Source organism: Buteo buteo, chromosome 9 (genome assembly GCF_964188355.1).
Source record: "Buteo buteo chromosome 9, bButBut1.hap1.1, whole genome shotgun sequence".
NCBI lineage: Eukaryota > Metazoa > Chordata > Aves > Accipitriformes > Accipitridae > Buteo > Buteo buteo.
The window spans coordinates 21,250,890-21,269,338 of record NC_134179.1 but is presented as its reverse complement, the minus strand read 5'-3'; the positions used below and the strand labels follow the sequence as shown (position 1 = coordinate 21,269,338).

Genomic DNA, 18,449 nt, shown 5'->3' with positions numbered 1-18,449 from the left:
ATTTCAGTGCTCTGTACCCTGTAAGAACCAGCTTTTTACAATGTGGGTCTTTTGATTAGCACTGAATGTGTGTGATTTCCCCAGCTCTCTCCCAGATCAATTATATTTGCTTAATTCCACTTGTGTGTTGTTGGGAGGGGAGAATGAGGGATCTTTTGTGTTACAATAGTTGATGAGTGGTTGGCTATGCACGTTCTCTAGTTTGGCTTTTACTAATACCTGTCACCCCTAGACCCAAAGTCCTGTTATTCACCTTGCCCGCAGCACCTGCAGCATTAGCAACTGGCAATAGCGAGCTCTGCACCTGCAGGCTGCTCGCTTATAAAACCTATTTCACATTCTCTGGAGCAATATTTGTTAAGACTAAGTTAAACTCTCCAAACCCCACAGCCTGACACTTCCAAGGCCTGGGCACCCAGTATAAGCATTTTGGTTTTTAATATGTGAGGAAGATTATATTGTCTCCTGCAAATTATCACACACAGATGAAATGCAGCTACCAAGCTTTTTGAAAATAAAGTTGGTTATCTCGCTCTCCATTTTGTCACAACATCATGCTTCCTAGTTTCCCTGACGCCTCAGGGAAACAGGAAAGCATTGTAAGGGAACATGAAATCACAGTCACTTCAGTTTTCCTGGTGATCTGAGTCTGCTGCTTATTTGCTCTGAGGGCTCACTCTTCAGAGGAGTGCTGCTGTAGTAACAGTGCTTGATCAGGCTCAGAACAGCAGAGTTGGGACCAGTGCTGTGCATTTATCCTCAATGCAGTCTGAGTTTCACATGGTAGTGGGCAGTAGCCTCTTAAAATTCATTCCCAGATGCAGCATCTCAAATTCAAAGGCCCACAAATCACTGGTGACATTAAAAAAATCTTGGCCATTTTGCATAACAACATTTGTGTTTTAATGTCCATTTACATGATGAAGTCATTTGTATTCTATTTGTATGTCTTAAATCCAGATATAATACTTAAGGCAGCAAAAAGCATCAGAACAAAATGGTTTCATTTCTTTTCTTCAAAGGCTGTTTCTGGGTTTGGAGAGAACAAACACCAAACTATTTTGCCGTGCTCCAAGAGAAAAAACAAACAAAAAACCTCAAAAACCACCCAGACATGACAGTTTTTTCCCCACTTTAGGCAGGACTGATATTCAGTACCTTCTTTTCACCAGGTCAATAACCACCACCGATGAGATGGAGTTTTGTGGCAGATCCCCCTGCCTCCTCCAAAGCCCAGTACCCGCAGCACACCCCGCACCTCTCCCAGCCTAGTGCAGACCCTCGGTGGGTACAGGTACCCCAGCCTGGTGGCGGGGCCACCTGCTCGGCATCCCCCTGCCTCACTCCACTCCAGCTGCAGCCCTGGGAGGAAGCGGCGAGGGAGGGGAGGAAGCAGAAGTGCCTCCCCGTGCTGCTCCTCCCTCCGCCACGGAGCCCCACGGCTCTCCCGGGTGCAGCATGCACCAGGCTGCAAGTGTTGCTGCCTCGAAATTTCTTCACTGGTCTTTACGTGCCCAACCCACATGCTGCCTTGCTGCAGACCATGGCATCTACCCTGGAGAAGTTCATTCATTCTCTGGACCCAAGAGCCCTTCCTAGGGTCCTCCAAATCCAGTCAGGCATCTATTTCCAAGGTGAGCATCGGATGCTTTCTGGCAGGGCTTTGCAAGTCTGTCTTTGACATCAGGTCCCCCTTGGGACCGGGGTGTGGGGGAGGCAGAGGGAGGGTGCTGACAGAGTTGTCTCCCAACAGTTTCCCACTAGCTGCAATTTTCCCTTTGAAGAACCAGAGTAATGATCCATGGCTTTGGAAATGTTTTGGTACAGTGTGCATCTGGTCTTCTCGCGGGCAGTGAGGAAGGAGCTGTAGTTAGTCCTCGTCGTATCCTGGAAAGAGTACTGGAATAAGTCAGGCATTTGCTTTCTGTTCACACAGAGCCATCAATCCAGCAATTGCAAATCACCTCCCAGAGGTTAATTGATTAAATCTAGCTCTGCTCTTCTGGGATCGGCATGGAGCAGTGCTCTTCTGTCTCAGAAATAAAGAATCAGTGTGTCTGGAAAGTGACTGTGAGGGAGATTTTCCTGTAAGTTCTGTGCCACATTTAGGGGTACTTTGGGTGTGCACCAATACAAAGGAATGGGTATGAGCCAGACAGGAGCATCACCAGGGTGATATTTTGCTGAGTTTTCCTGCAGCAGATCTTTTTATGGTGCTTTTATTGCTGGGCTCTTCTTGTGCACAAAACACAGCAGAAGGATAGTAAAGATGCTTGCACTAGAGGGAAAAGTTCTGTGCTTGGTCAGGGCATGGACTTTAATGACAGTGAACACACCATGTCAGGCCCATGTGTTAGTCTAGGAAAAGAAAGTTACCTCCCTGCCTCTGCAAGGAAAAACTCGGGGTCACACTAGATAAGACAGAAGGAGCTTTATGAATTGAGCTAAAGCCTGCTTCATCTTCAGTCAAACACCTGCTTCTGGATCCACAATATCTATCTTTATGTTAATCTAAAAATCCCCATGCTGCTCCATAGTAGGAGGAGCAAGGAGGTGGTCGCCGTCAGCTGTGGCCATGGAAAGTCTGAGCTGCAGTCTCAGCACTGTGGCCGGAGTTGCAATTCTTCTCTCCGTGAGAACAGCCCCTTGGGGAGGGAAGAAAACAGGAGAAGGCATACTTAAGCTGTGATAGTGGAATACTGTCTATGTTCTTCTGATTGCCTATCCTGGCTGCTCTAGAAGCTGCCTAGGACACATGAATAGTACTGATGATACACAAAAAGGCATTCTGGAAAACAAACTTGGCCAAAATCACTAGAAACTTTTGAAAATATGCTTTTTCTGACCTTTGACATGTGGTCTGTTCAAGTTTTACATTTTAAAATGGCCCAAGAACTTTAACTGAATTAAGTTCTTGATAAGGAGGCAACTACCTAAGTGATGGAGAGTGGAATTTAAACTAAAGGCAGGAAGATCACCTCCTTAAGTTGGAGCAGCCACCATATTTGTCTATTTCCACACACCTAGGAAGCAGAGGTAATATAAATACAGGTTGCATGTATATGTATATGTACATGTACATGCATATGGATATATATATGTATGTATATGTGTACATAAAATACTGTGAGATATAGAAGTATATACAACATGCTATAATAAAATTACGGTAGCTCAGCTGTCAACAGGTTTATGAGTCCCTACAGTCTGCATCCTGCTGCTAGTGGATGATAAAGCTCATACCACTACATCTTTGGAGCCAGGGTATTTCAGCATGTGCTTCCATTTACTGTGTAAACTCTTCCACATGAGGAGAAAAAAAACAGTGGAGACTTAGCCCACAGACCATTCTGCAGCAATGTCCTTGCATGTGAGAGAAAAAGGCTATTAGCTGATGACTGTTGATAATAAAAGAGCCTACACAGCCTTAGGAAGGGGTGGTATGTGCTATAGTGACCGGGGAATGTTTGTACTAAAAGCGAGAGGCCTTGTGCTGCTCAGATGCAGATTCTTCAGCCTTCAGCAGCACCACCTCTTCCTGTCCTCTGCTCCCGGTGGCTTCCTCTCAGCTGTACTCATACGTGTTTCCACCAGCAGGCTAGGTGCAGCACTAACATACATGCAGGTGTTTCTTTCTTACACAATGAGCAAGGCTGATACAGATGTGCTACTTGGCTCCTTCGCCTCACAGTCAGCACTGTTGCAAGTACCTAGAAACCCTAATGTCTGCTATCAGGCTTGTGTTGGTTCCTCTCTCTTCTTCTTCCTTGCTTCAGAGGAAGCTTGAGACACTCGAGACGCTCTGTGCCCGAGAGGTTTGCAAGATCTAGGGCTACAAAAGGTCTTCTTGGGCTATGCTCTCCCTTCCTCTCCCCCGCTCCCTCCCTGAGCTCTTTGTCCGTGTTGGATCTCTCCTGAACATTTTGCTTCCCTCCATAGCTGGCAGCAGGGGTGAACATGCTGTTCTGTGATTGCATTATGATTTATGTTGCATTTTCTGAAGCGAGAGTAGTGCTTCAGAGAGAGTCTGAAGTAATCCCTGTTATATTGCTAAACAGGAGTGGACCACTTTGTGCACTTTGAATTTCCATTAGGACAACCATTTTCTAGTCGTTCCTCAGGCAGATCCCCCTGCCCCTGCAACAACCCTTTTGATTTCTCTTACCACATGCAGTACACCAGCAATCACATTGTGGGTAATGGCAGGTCTATTGAGAGGGAACATGGGTTTATTACTGTGGTTGCAGGGACCAAATCAGAGTGTTCGTGCACTGATTGTAGTAGCTTCCAACCAGCTACAAAGTCAGCCTGTCAGCTGAGTCCTACCTGGATTAGCAGCTTTATGGAATTGGACTTCATAGGAATCTTTACCCGTTCTCAGCACAACATGCAGATAGTAAGGCAGAAGATTTATTTTTAAATTTTAACTTTTTAAAACTGGTTAATCACAAGGCATGATTAATTTTCTGGTGTAAGAATTTAAAATAGCGAGAATTTGTACTTATGTACATTCTATGTATATTCCCCTGTCCACAACCCCAGAAAAAATTACAGCTTAATGTCAGCTTAACCAGATACATAGAATGGCTACTGGAGTAAATAACCTTCTACTAAATCCATTAGAGCTGTCACATCAAAGCTGCAGCGGCCAACCAATGAAGGCTATAGCTATCTAGGTGGTAAGGAGACGATGGAGCTTAATTCATTCACTGGTCTTCTGTGGTGCACTGTGTGCTGTGGGGTTGAAGCTCTTCATTTACTCTGGAAGCAACATTTTGCACACACTGCACTTACGTCTAGGTGATTTTATAAGTAAATATGTGACTTGCAAATTAGCCTCACTGCTTTTGACAGAGCTTCAGTGCCTCTGGAATCATAAGGAAAGCATAATGCTGTAAGCCTTCGTAAGGATGGATGCATTTTTTTCCACGTAGTAAGGTATTTTTATTAGAAGCTGCAAAGTCAAGCTCCAGGGAAAGAGTAGGAATTCGCTTGCCCTTGGGCAAGGCAAAAGCTCTAAAAGATCCCATTCTGCCTGCATACCCATGTAGCACCAAATGCAATCTAGGTCTCTCTTTTTAGACACAAGCCAGCCTGCTGCAGCTCCTGGTGAAGTGTAAGTTGAAAAGTGTAAGTTGAAAACATGTGCTGTGTGCATCCATTCGAATGCACATGGAATGCATGTGTGCATTCCAGTCTCTCTACTGGCCTATAAAAAATTATGCTTCTGCTGCTCTTAATGGAATTGTGATTTATTTAACTGTAGCTCCCACAACTGCAAATGGACAGGACTACCTAGACCCTGTTTCCTTTCATAATACTTTAAGCTGGAGAATCTAGAGGCGATTGAACTTTTGCTGTTGGTAGTGAATACTACAACCCAGACACCTTTCTGAGGAAACTCTGTTCCTGTGCACCTCTCTGTTCCTGGCTTGAAGCAGAGGGAAGGGTTTCCCTCGGGTGCTATCAGTGTGTTTCATGCCACACCTGGAGTTTTGGGTTGTTTGAAGGCTTACCCAGTTTGCCTCAGGCAGGATAGCCAAGGTCTGAGGAGCTTGTTCATACTGTCGTGTTCCCAGTCCCTTTCCCTCCAGCGCTGGGTGGCTGCACAGTCACAGCCCCAACCTGCAGTCTCCGCCTGCGGCTGCCCAACACTATGCAGAGTCAGGAAAATGGGGGTTTAGTAATAGCCCCGAGGTCTTCTAAAGTGCTTGTCATTCACCACATGCAAAGGACCATACAGAAGTAGAGAAATTATTGTTATCCCTGGTCTGAAAAGGAAGCATAGGTGGAAGGAGAGGGTGGCTCTGCAAACCCCAGGGGTGCCTCTCAGGGCAGTTGTTTTGGACTCTGCAGTCATATCATTGCTACCAAAACTGGACTGTTGAATCTCTGAAGGGAATAGGAAGGCTGATTATAAAATGCGGGCAAGTTTGCCAGATACAAGTGTCTTGGTAATCAGCACTGATTAGAAAGGAACTACAGTGCAGACTGAAGTGCATGACAATTTAAAAGCTCATTAAAATACGTTATTAAAAAATTAAACCACTGAAACTCCATTGGAAACTGGTTTTATTGACAATATTTTTCTTTGAACATTTTAGTAAATATTGATGCTTAGTGAGCAAAGTACTGTATGACCGCTGATTTTTACAGATAGCATGCAAGTACAGGCTTTCATCTTTATGTTGCAAAAATTATGTCTGTTTTAATACTGATATAATTATTTTATGGGTAATTGAATTTAATATTCTCCAGGCTTAATTTAACCAGTGGCAGGACAGTAAAAAGTGTCAAACTTTAATTGTGAAAAAAGTAGAACTGCTCAAGGCACCTATTCTGTTCGTGTTTCTTGCCACTAGCCATGTTCCTCTACCTGTAGCCTTCCCATTTTTGTTCCGCCTAAATAGAAATCCTGCATTGCCTTTTTTTATTCCCCTAAAGTTAAATGCACACATCAGCAATGGGATTAGGACCCCAAGAACTGGGATTTGCCACAGTACGGGGAGCGTTGGTAGCTCCTCTCTGCAGCTCTGCTGTTCAAAAGCAGCACTTGTGTAAATCACAGTGCCAGGACATCTCCTCTTTATGATGGACCCATGAGACTCATCAGGAAAGTTTATGCTGTGTGCTCTTTCTCTGGAGAGAAGGGATCTGTAAGCCAGCAGCCTCCACCTCTGCAGATTGGGAGTGCAGTGAAGCAGCAGGCTGTAAATGTGGTGCTCCGCTCTCTGCCTCCTCTCTCGGGGCTCTGGAAAGTGCCAGGTCTCTCTGCACAAGGACAAAATGGTGGGAAGAAACAACAGTGGGGTCACATATAGATCCCTGGTTAATGCCCTTCCAGACCTAAGGGAGTTCAAGATGCTCCGTATTGCCAGGTAGCGATCCCCTCTCCAGGCAGCTGTTTGGCACTCCCTGACAGCTGCATGAGGGGCAATGCCAAAAAAACCCACCCTTTGGGATTTGCTGCTTCTTTGGGGAATGTGAATAGCTCCATTTCAAAACTCTCTTTGGTGAACCATAAAGAACATGAACATGCTTACGCTCACGGTTCCTCTTGGCTCTCCTTTGCTGGCTGCATATCCACACCTGCTCGCCCTCTCTGCGGTTTCAATTTCACCCTTTCTGCTTCTGCTACTGGGAAACAGCATCTTTCCAGCATGGGCTTCTGTGAACCTTTCAGGGGAGTGATGGGTTTGGCTGGCCAGCAGCAGAGCGCTGGAACCACTTAGAAAAGTCCTGTTAACCCCGTAACTGCAACTAGGTAAACTGAGCAGAAAAGGAATCATTGTATACCAAGTCTCAGCTGCCCCAAGTCCTAATTTAGACAAGAAATCGCTCTCAACGCTAATAGTTAGAAAACGATCATGTAGGATGGAATGATTTTTTACTGGTTTTAAGCCAACCTAGAGGGAATGAATCCTGCTCTCTTACCAGTGGGAAAAGCCAGTGAGTCGATGAAAGCTAGGATATGCGGTCTGTAATATGTATGAATAAAACAAGCGAGCTGCCTTGTCAGGATTAATAAAGGCACTTTTTCTTATGAAAAGCAACAAGGCAATTTAAACAAAGGCTAAAGTATGGACAGCTTTGAACAGCTCTGATGAAGATAATGAAGGTTGTATTTCCTAGAGGTGGAAGATCAATAAAAATGACCTGTGCATTTACTGGGTGGAGTCTCAGCTGAGTGCATGCAAAAGGGAGAATTGCACGTTAAATGGTACAGTGTTTGCACGTGGTAATTTGTCTCATTTTTTTTACAGAGATAAAAGCCAAATCTCTCTGTAAACATGGAAGGTTTTTCTCCCCCTTGAACACAGTTGTTTCCCTTACTCTTGATTCAGCAGTTAGGAGCAAGAGCCCTGGGTACAGCAGGAGTAACAGATAGTTTGGATTCTCTTTTGTGGTCAGTAGTCAGAGCATGTTGGTAAATTTTCTTTATTGATATGTGCCACTGAAACTCTCCTGCACTTGTACAGTCTGCTTCAAAAACACATTTTATTCTGAACAAGAAGGAAAGTGCCCTTCAGTGAATGCAATATGAGAACAGAACCTGACTTTTATGGGTCAAATATTGCTCATTTTATTCACGCTGCTGCCCTTAGTGGGATGACTCATCCAGACACACTGAGAGAAATCTGAGCCTGGGTAGCTGGCACTGTGGGTGAAGCTGTTTCGAGGATCTCCGTGCAGGGATTTTCTTTCCATGACATCCAGTTTCGGGCTTCCGTGTGAATGGCATAGGAGGTGGGCAGAATACCCAAACTGCCCTGCTTGCCTCAATGCAGGGGTCAACCCCTTGCCTTGGCTAGCTAAAGCTGCCATTGACGTGCTGGTTTCCTGCAGTGGTGAGGGCTCCCCAGCTGTTGTTGCACTTTGGCCTCTGGGGATGCAAGGAGGAGGTCAGCAGCAGGAGGACCCCTGTTTCCCTATATGAACCTGCCATCCTATAAAAATACCAAGAAAATTTTCACAAACTCTGTCTCTGGGAAGATAATGGTACATCTATAGCAAATGACAGAGGAGGGAAGATCCTGGGATAAATGGACACACAAGCCCATGACCACGCACCCCTTCTGCGTTACAGGGCTTTTGTGGGGTATTTTTTCTTCCAGTACCTGGTGATCTATGCATGAGGGAACATGGCATTAGTCCAGGTTCACAGTTTCGATTAGCTCCGTTGGACACACAATGATGGCACAGGGGGCCGCGTGCTGTGATCTCAGTAGGGGAAGATGCTTAAACATGTTTCCAGTTCTGGGCTTCACCTGTGAAGTGCTCAACACTCTGGCCTAATGCTGCAACTTAATTTAAGCAGCCTACTTAAACCTAGTTCAACAAAGCACAGATTCCTGTTAAACATGCACTTTAATAAACATACCTTAAGTCAAAGTAATTAATGCTGCAAAGAAAATTAATAAAACTAAAGAAATCACGAACAGCTAAACCAGTGACTAATGCTGTTCAAAAGCAGCTTTTGGCATTGTCTTCACCGCTGCAGTAATTCCAACTCATGCGGGTAAACCCAAACAAAAGGTTGAAGATGTTGCATTTGGAGCTGTGATTCCACTTGCTCTTTCCATTATAGCTGGTGCTCCACGCACAAAGCTCTGCTGCCACATGCGGAGTGCAAGCCCTCTGGATAGATGAGAATCAGAAGAAAGTATTAAAAAAGGGCCATAAACCTATCAGGAAAGGAATAAATCAGAAATTGCAGAAGTAATTTTTTAAAAAATTCCATTATGATTGAAATGGCTTAAAGCACTTGACATTTAAAGTTTGACTTTATATGGCAAAAGATAAATCTTACAGCTTTTGTTTTTTGATGGTTTTGTGCTGGCAAAAATCAGATCCTCTGCAGCCTAATTAGGTACGATCAAGATAAGATGCTGCCTTTGCACAGAGCCTTTTGAAGGGAGTTTACCTCTGTGGCAATTCAGCAGCTGAACTCCTTGAAGGATTTGTGTCCCGGACTGACCAAACCTGCAGAGGTTTGTTGCTTAGGACACGTTAAAGAGAGAAAAGCTGCTATAAAATCCAGTAAGTTGCTCTGTCACTTGATAGAGGATCTTCTACACAAATTCACGTCACCTTTGTGACCACCGCTACCCCATGGCCTCTGGAGCACCACGTGGGCACGGGGGAGCTGGGCTCACACGCTCTCGGTGGGTGCACCTTCTGGGGGTACGAAGGAAGGGGTGCATGAAAGCCATACAGGTGCTTTATACTATTTGCAGCCACTCTCAAAGTGCACTCTCTCCTGGGGTTGGAGAGAAGCTGGGGCATGCTTCTTTCTTTGCCTGCCATTGTGCCTTTGATTTTCAGCCTCTTTGTATCTTCCCCACAAGATGTTCGTCTGTTTGAGTTTAGTGGGGAAAATCCAGCATGCTGATAAGCATCTTCGGTCCTCAGGAGGTATTTGAATAAAATAAAAAAAAAGACACCTAACTTCTCACCATCAGAAATTGGTTGCTTTTCCCTACTGCTTAATCAGAGTATAATATGATTAAAGTTATTAAGCAAAACTCTCCTCCCCGCAACTCTAAAATAGATCTCTCTTCTTGCCAAAGAGCATAAAGGCTGAACAATTGGCTAACCCCCAAATAATGCCCATAAAGAATGGTATCTTTTTTATTGACACTAATTATAGATACATTATGCCCTTCATATATTACTTTGGGAGCCTGCAGCAGCCTTAATAAAACAGTGATTTCAGCTGAGCTGTGTCGTAGGGGAAGGCAGGCTATTGTAATTCTGGCTGAACGGCTGCACCAGGGGATTGTGCCTTTATGTGAAAGCAGAACCATTTCATCAGCCCCTGAAACAGAGTCACCTCTGATCCAGGAAGGCAGCACCCATATGGGCAACTGATGACAACATAATAGTGGAGAAAGAAGCACTGGGAAAAGGACATCGGGACAAAGTTCTGCTCTTTCAGGACATGTTGGACATCTTTCATTTCCCTGCAAAGCAGCCAGATTTCTGGTTCTTTGGATCTTCTTTCAAAGACTGCTCAGCCTGCCAGCTGCAATGAATTCAGTGGGTGCTACTGAGAGATGAAAGGGAGACTTTTTTCCTTCAAGGATGCAAACTCGTGGGGCTAGGGAGTCAATGCCTAGTGTCTGGCCTGCAAAGTGATTTGGTTTTGTTAGAAGAGCTTGCTCTTTGTTAAAAAAACAAAAATTAAAAAAAAGGGGGATATTAGGAAGTGCTTAGCAGCACCCTGTAGCAGACAGACAGACAGACTGGGAGTCAGCCAGCCTGGGCTCCAGCTCCAGCCCTGCTGAATGATCCTCTGTGCAACCTTAGTGAAGCCTTTTGTCTTGTTTGCATTCTCTCCCTAGCCCTCCTTGCTAAACTGCACAGGGGCATGCGGCAAAAGGGCCTTACATACAACTGATGTATTATTGCTGTTTAGTCATGGACCTGGTTTTGAGTCATACTTCCTACCAGCATCAGTGAATTGTTCCCTCCGAGAGCAGTCATTGAATAGCGCTCTAAGCTGCTGGGAAGAAAAAGGGAAATATTACTGAGATGTTTGCTGTTCTACCTTGTATTATAAAATATTTCTCTCCGTGGTACTGTCATATGCCCTGACATGAAGAATGACATCCTCCATCTCATGCATTCACTGTATTTATATTTTATATTGTTGTTTTTAATACAAAAAGACTCTTCTTGTACCTATAATGAGAAATAAATCAAATAAAGGGTTCATGTTAGAGAGGATGGTGGTGTGGCTGCTTAGCATTTTAGGAAAGACGGAGGAAAAAGATATTGAACCAATTATTAGGATTACTTTGATGTGATCACAGCAGTTGCTAATATAGATTGTCAAACTAGACACGAGCTTATGAAAGGATATAAATGTGTTTTTTATTGAACAAAGTACAATCCAGAAAAGGTGGTTTCAAAGGCAACAAGCTCTTTAATTACAGCCTTCAGGGGCATTGTTTGATCACTGTAAATAAGCTGCTTTATTCTGGGTTCTGCTAAAATGTTTTTTGCATTATACTGCATACATCTTTTTCAAATCAAAAAGATTCAGTCCTTAAGGTTACTTGATTTACATTTTCAACATCTTACACTTTCTTTGTGGCTTGAGTGGGAAAAATACAGTTACTGTTGTGCAAGGACAAATGAATGTACTAAAAGGTTCATTTTAATTTTATTTTTCAATATATTGTGTATGTGCATCCACATCACACAACTGAAGTAAAATCTTTCAGGGTCATGTTGTCACACAGCAGGTGTTTTCACAATGTTTTAAGACTAATTATTGTGGCTTTTAAAGGAAAAAGAATTTTTATTGTCCCTTTTGAAAACCATGCAGTTTCCCTCCCTCCTTTTTATCAGCACAAATATTTGCTGCAAATGCCTAGATGACAAATCACACAGGTAACATTTTTCTTGTCTGAATTTAATCTTCATTGTACTATTCCAGGCAAATCACCAAGCAAGGGCTAAAATCAGAGCTAAGGTAATCTAGTTGCAGACAAATACGTAATTACAATCAATACTGTATGTGCAATTGTCGTCCCCCCCAAAATGAATCTGTTCTTGTATGGCTGGCAGTTTCATTTCTTAATGATTTTTTTTTTTTTTTTATCCTGGTGTCGTTAAAAATGAGGCTTCTGCAATTCTGGTTTCAGTTTGTTAGCCATCCTCCTCCCAGATTCTCACCTTCATAGTCTTTCAACCTCTTGGTCTATTTCAAATGATCTGATAAAGGAGGAGGTAATTAAAATCCTGCAAGTTGCCCATGAAAATGGTCATCTAGGTAGACATCTACCTACATACATACATACACATCTATCTCTCTGTCGATCCACTCATGTATATAAGTTTTACTACTGATATGCTGTTGAAGGCTGGTCTCTGACTTCCTTAACTGGATGGAAAATGTGGTGGCATACCTCTGTTACTCAGTCATTATATGAGCAATTTATTGAACTTCTCTTCTGGGATGAAAGGTACCGTCCTATGGCCATGAGTCCTGGGATTCTTGGGCACTCTCCACTTCTACTCTGCTGAAAGTTTTCCTCTCTTCTAGAAGACTTAAAACATCCTTCCTAGCTACCTAATACCCTTTCGCTTCTTGACGATGCCAAAAAATACATCTTTTCTTTCTTCCTCTTTTTTTTATATTAAGAAGGGGTTCACTTTACTTGGTATTATTACAAAGCATTATCTTTGCCAGTAGATTATGTACCCATGTAATAGTTTATTTCTTTGATGGTAAGACAACCAGCTCTCTTGATTTTCTTTTCTTTTTTTTTTTATTTTAATTAAAATCATGACTTTTTTTTTAAGTTTTAATTTTCATCTTACTTTCTCTAAAACTAATGCTTTTAGATGAATGATCCATTTGTTTCCCACAACAATGTTATGTTTTATTCTGACAAAAGTCCCTGAGAGTTTAGGTGCTGTGACAGCCCTGTGTGACTATTCTGTGCATACTCTTTTGTGGCTTTCAGTCTGCCATTTATAATCCATCTTTTTTCTGAATGCATTATCTTGGCCCTTGATGTTTCAAACAGAGCCTGCAGCTCCATGTAATGCTTTTTGTAGACTCCAGCTTGAGCTCCATATGCTTGTCTGCCTCAGGTACTTTCTCTCTTTTATGAGTGCAGATTTTCTTTTTTTGTGTATTTTACCCTTTTCTTGCAGTGTTTTAGATTCTCTGCCATCTTTACAGTGCCAGGTCAGCCACTGATTACCTGTGTAGATTCTTATCTGTATTTCTCATGTGTTGCAAATTTTGATTGCTTTGTCAAAGGCTAATTTTTGTGTCATCCAATCGTCTATTTTTGAGTGTTTGGCAGAGCTAGTCTCTTCTCATGGATATTACCAGACTGGATCTGCAGCCTTGGACCTGTCACTAACTGATCAGTGTTGTCACTTTTTTGCAAGCGCCATTTGTACTTTTTATTTTGTGATGGAGGGCAGGACTTCTCAAACTCTATGTAGTATAATTTGCAGTTAAGCTATTTTGCCTGAGGAAAAGCAAACCTGATAAAAGTAGTAAGTCCTTCAGAACTAGCCATGATCAGAAACAGGGTCCTCCTCTGACTCCCCTCTTTATTTCCTGGTGGCACCACTCTGCTGCAGATATAGACTGAAGCAGTAGTTAGACCTTCTTCAATCACATCATTTTTTTGAGAGGTTCAGCCACTTAACGGCTCCATTCTTTCCCTCAGGGCAATTGCTTGGTTTGCTCTCCTCCAGCTACCATGTTATTTGGAGAGGAGCCACAGTCCTCAAGGCCACCCAACCTGCATGGCTGGGTGCCTGTGCTCGTATGGAGCAGCACTGCCCGCTCCTGGGTGCACGGCAGGTCCTGGCTGCATCAAGGGGCACGCTTGCAAAGGCTGTCTAGCAGAGATGAAAGCAAATGTGCCTAAAGCCCATAATTAGTCACTGTAGTTACTTTCATATGTTAAATGGTTTCTGGGGGTCTATTTTCAAGTGAGGTAATCTGGAGAAGCTGGATCTAAATCTGCACTGAAGAAAAAAAGCCTCTAGAAGCCACAAGCTCCCATTTTGAGTAGGTTTTCACAAACATTTGTTGAGAGGTGAGAATATTGGAATTCTTTGCTCACCTTTCCATGTTTCTATAATGCAGAGCTCACCATGCCAGGTCCTCTGGGATTCCCTGTATCTAATAATATCATGGTTGTTTGTGATCTGTACTGTGTCTGATGTGAGGGGTGAGGTGGTTCAGCACAAAAGGAATATTGCCCTCTTCGTGGCAGCTCAATCTTCCTCTCACTCTAATATGAAATAAGTATTGCACACAGACTTTTCTGACTGTCATAAAATATCCTATGGAGCTCAGCTAAAGCAATGAGAGTTATGATAATTCCTCATGTGTTTATTAGAGCAGCAGCCAGCCTACCGATGGGAGCTGTAGCAATATCCAGTGGAGACATCTGAGTTAGTCAATGTTGAATTGCTCAGGGACTAAAGGGAGAGCAAACAACTATGCACTTTTCATATCTTTACAAGAAAAACAGATTGTTCTTTTCTAGTTAAAGGGCAGCAGCTGCCTTGGTCTTCTGCTTAGTACCAGATAGGTTGAAAGGATGCATAAACAGCATGTTCTTTCACCTGACTGTGGCTGATATTTGTGTGGCATATAATCCAGAATACTTCTGTGCTAATCATCATCCTGGTATGCAACAGAAAGGCAGTAGCCTGCTGGGTGAGTTTAGAGCCTAAGTACAACAGTTCCCTTGATCCTGTGTAGGATTCTCAGCAAGGGAAACCAGGCAATGTTGTTATATCCAGCCCACCAGAAGCATCCACCACATGATTTTTTAATATTTTTTTTTAACTTAGTTTCTTCTACATTGGGTTAAAAATGTACATCCGTACCTGCCTTCCTCAGGGGAGCAGCTGGGGATTTCCTGCTGTCTATCTCAATTGTAAGAGTGTTGCACAAGCAACAGACAGGGTTGCCTGGACCTGTCTTCACAACAGAGTACTTAACGAGTTACTCAGTGTTACTATCCTTCATCCTCCTGTCCTGACACAAACCCATTTTTCTGTGGTGCTCTACTGAGGCTTTGGGTTTGGGCTAAAAACCAGGGCAACTTTTGCTCATGTTGGTCTCCCAGTGACTTCCAGTGAGGCTAAGGGGGTAATCAAGTGCTTGTCACCTGCAAGTGCTGCAGCAGAGTTGATAAATATATCCCAGACTCAGTAAGAGATGCTTATTAGCCGAGGCTATGGTTGTGACTGGAATGATCTTGAGTGTGCATTAGGAAAATCACTTGGCAGTTGCATTTCTGATATGACACCTGGCAAAAACAAACAAACAAACAAAAAGTTGTGGGGTTTTTTATCCCCACCAACTACAAGGAGATCTGTGGAGTAAAGAATGTTACTTTCTGTAGGAAGTGAGTTCTGCAGGCAACGGCAATATTTCAGTACAGGCCATCTCAATTTTTGATTGTTACTATATAGACAGAGGTCAGGTTTTAAGTAATCTCTCATTGCCTGAGACCATTCTGGTTACCTAGGTTAAGAGGGAAAAAAAAATAAAAGACTTTAAACAGAACAAGATGCAAGAAAGGGTTGTTAGAAGGATTGTGGAAAGGAAAAGCTGTCTTCTCAGAGTAGATAAAAAGAAATTGTTTCTTCTAGATTTTTGTCAAAAATGTGACCAGCGAAGGGCAAAATTAACCTTGCAAACCCTTTGGGGAAGGGAGAAATGGAAATGAGAAAAAAAAGTATTTTAAGTAAAGTAGCAGAGCAATGTTAGTAGCAGAACAAATGAATACACTCACCAATGCATTGGGAGTGGAAACGAGACTAAGGTTTCTCACCATGAGGGAAATGAAATTCTGAGATGGGATTCCAGAAAGGGTACTTCCACATCACTTCAGGACAGAGCTTGATAAGTTTTTGGAAGGAACTGCGCAGCATGAGAAGAATGGAAGCTAGCATTAAAGTCAACATTTCTGATGTTCTGTGTTCAATGCAATTCCATCGACAAATGGAACACCATGTGTTTACTGCACTGCCTTTGTATATAGCTAATTGATCCCATGCCCCAATCCTTCTGCTAATCTCCTGCGGCTACCAGGAAGAATTTTCATTCTTCTGCATAACTTGGCTTTTGTTTTGTTTTGTTTTGCTTTATTCTTCTCCCCGTGTCCCCACTTCTGAAACAGCAGCTATTGACCACAGCTGGAATGGAGAAGGGAGGGTTAGTTCTGGCAGGGCAAGCTGCAGTTCCAGGTTTTACTGTGGAAGCTCTGAAACACTTGGTTGGATTGCCTTGTTTGTGCTCTCAAACTTCTGAACCTAACAGAAAAAAAAGGAATTTTTTTGCTGCCAGGTCAGAATCAGTAGCCTCGTTTCAGCATGGGGTAGAGTTTACCACTGTTAATTTGCCAGTTTTCCAATTTCTTGTACTTTCCTCAGGTTTTCTGTTACCACAGAAAGTTCAAATGCTGGTTGCACTTTGATGTCTCCTAGCCTCTCCCTGGGCACCTTCTAGGGTTTATGGTTTTTTGTCTTCTGCTGTAGTCTGTTGTTTCCTATGGGATATGCTATGCCCCGCGCTCTGCAGAAGCATCTTTCCTGCCAAGGTTTCACTGCCTGCTGACTTCAGGAGGCAGCTCCTGATGACCCAGGCGATCCTATGCTCCACCTTGTTTTGTTTTGGTCTAATAACTGGAAATGCAGGTTCTTCAGACCTTGTTCTCCTTTACATGCGTGTAAGAACAATGTACACATAGAGCTGATCTAGAGGTCACTGAAGTCACAAGATGGATTCTCTCGTGACACTAAGGAAGAAAATGAAAATTAGATTAGTTATCACAGGATAAGTATTATTTCATGTAACTTAAGTATTTTCACTTTCATTCAAAGAAAGAGGTAAAAACACCTCACAGAGTGAGAAAAAGCTGAATAATGTTTTTCTTTCCTTTTGTATTTCTTTTCAGGCTCCATCTATGAAATGTTTGGAAATGAATGCTGCCTGTCAACAGGAGAAGTCATTAAAGTTATTGGCTTCAAAATTAATAAGCTCATAGCAAGTATCTGTGAGAATAATGAAGTCAGCCGGTTTTCAGCCAAAGTGGAATTACCACTAAATTTTCCTGGTATAGTATTTCATGAATACATGTTTTTGAGGAATTTTAACCCTGAGTAGTCACCTTTGTTCACTTCATTGATTTGCTGTCTTGATTGATATTTCTTTGAGGCTACAACTCAGCTGTCAAGGATAACATTTTATCAGATGGCACAAGACACAATCAATTCATTTTTAAATTTCAACTCTTACAGTGCTTTTCCAAGCCTGGATAAACATTATTAATGTTATAATGTTTGGTAGTAATGCTTTCCATACTTGAGGTCACTCAGTGTAAGAATTTTTACAAAAATCTTCTTTTCAGTTACTTATGACTTTGCCAAACTTTGTCAGAGCTGAAATCTTCCTTGCTGTGTGCTCAGACTATAATTTATTTGCTATTACTATATTTTTGTTTTATTATTTTGGATATAAAATATTTTGAATACTTTGGGGGTTTTGTTTTTATTTTAAGGATTTATTTTAATTCCAGTGGCCAAGGTGGCTGCTCCATGCCTGGAAACAGGATTAGAGGAAAATGGATGTGGTTTTCTGCTTAAAAAACACTTCAACTGTTCTATAGAGAAGTCCCAAAATATTCATATTTTGCAAGATGGACTTGAATTTTGGCATGTGGTACTGACTTGTTATTTGAAACGTATCTTCCTCTGTTCATGTGGCCTTGTTAGGGAGAGCTGGCCAAGACTTCATCACATGTCATATTAATCCATTTTTCAATTCTGCTCTCATCTCAATTCCTCCACTATTAGGGCCCAGCTGTGTTAACTAGGGAAGTGACTGGAGTGCAGAGGGAGAAGTGCTGGACTGTGAGTATCCGTGTGTGGGAAGTGGAGGAGGCAAGCTAGGTTAGGAAACTGATAGAAAAAGATTGGACCTTGGAGCAGTGCAGAAGGATGAAGGCTTGATGTGCAAAGATCAGGGACTGGAGATGGCAGTGGAGGTGGTTACCGTCATCAGAGGAGGCCTGCACCCACACAGACATATATATGTAGGGCATTTCCTACGCTAGGAGTCTTGCAGGCAACAGAGGTAATGGGAGCCCCTTGGGGAGAAGAGATAGACAAGCAGGCTGGAAAACAGCACAAGGAGACCAGTGGAATGTGGGAGGGAGCCTGTGTATGTCTGGGAGAGAAAGTAAGTGGACACCTGCAGGTAGGAAACACAGGGACAGAGCACACACAGGACAGAGCAGCCCTTGAGAGCCTGAGATCACATCCAGGACTCACTTTGGCCAGCAGTCTAGCTAATGCACTGAATGAGACTACAGTTCTGTAGAGAAAAAAACTGATGTAAACATTTAATTAACACTGTATTGTACTCGAAGCACATGGGAGGTTAAATTGAT

The 18,449-nt window shown here is 42.8% G+C and overlaps 1 protein-coding gene across 1 annotated transcript in view; it reads left to right on the top strand.

Annotated features, from left to right (window-relative positions):
• The first annotated feature begins 1,543 nt into the window (after positions 1 to 1,543).
• The window catches only part of THEMIS (thymocyte selection associated), an 84,500-nt gene continuing 67,594 nt past the window's right edge, over positions 1,544 to 18,449 (top strand). The window contains exons 1-2 of the mRNA XM_075036787.1: positions 1,544 to 1,634; positions 16,956 to 17,114. Of these exons, the coding sequence (XP_074892888.1) occupies positions 1,544 to 1,634; positions 16,956 to 17,114 (250 nt within the window). The remainder of the gene's footprint in view (positions 1,635 to 16,955; positions 17,115 to 18,449) is intronic.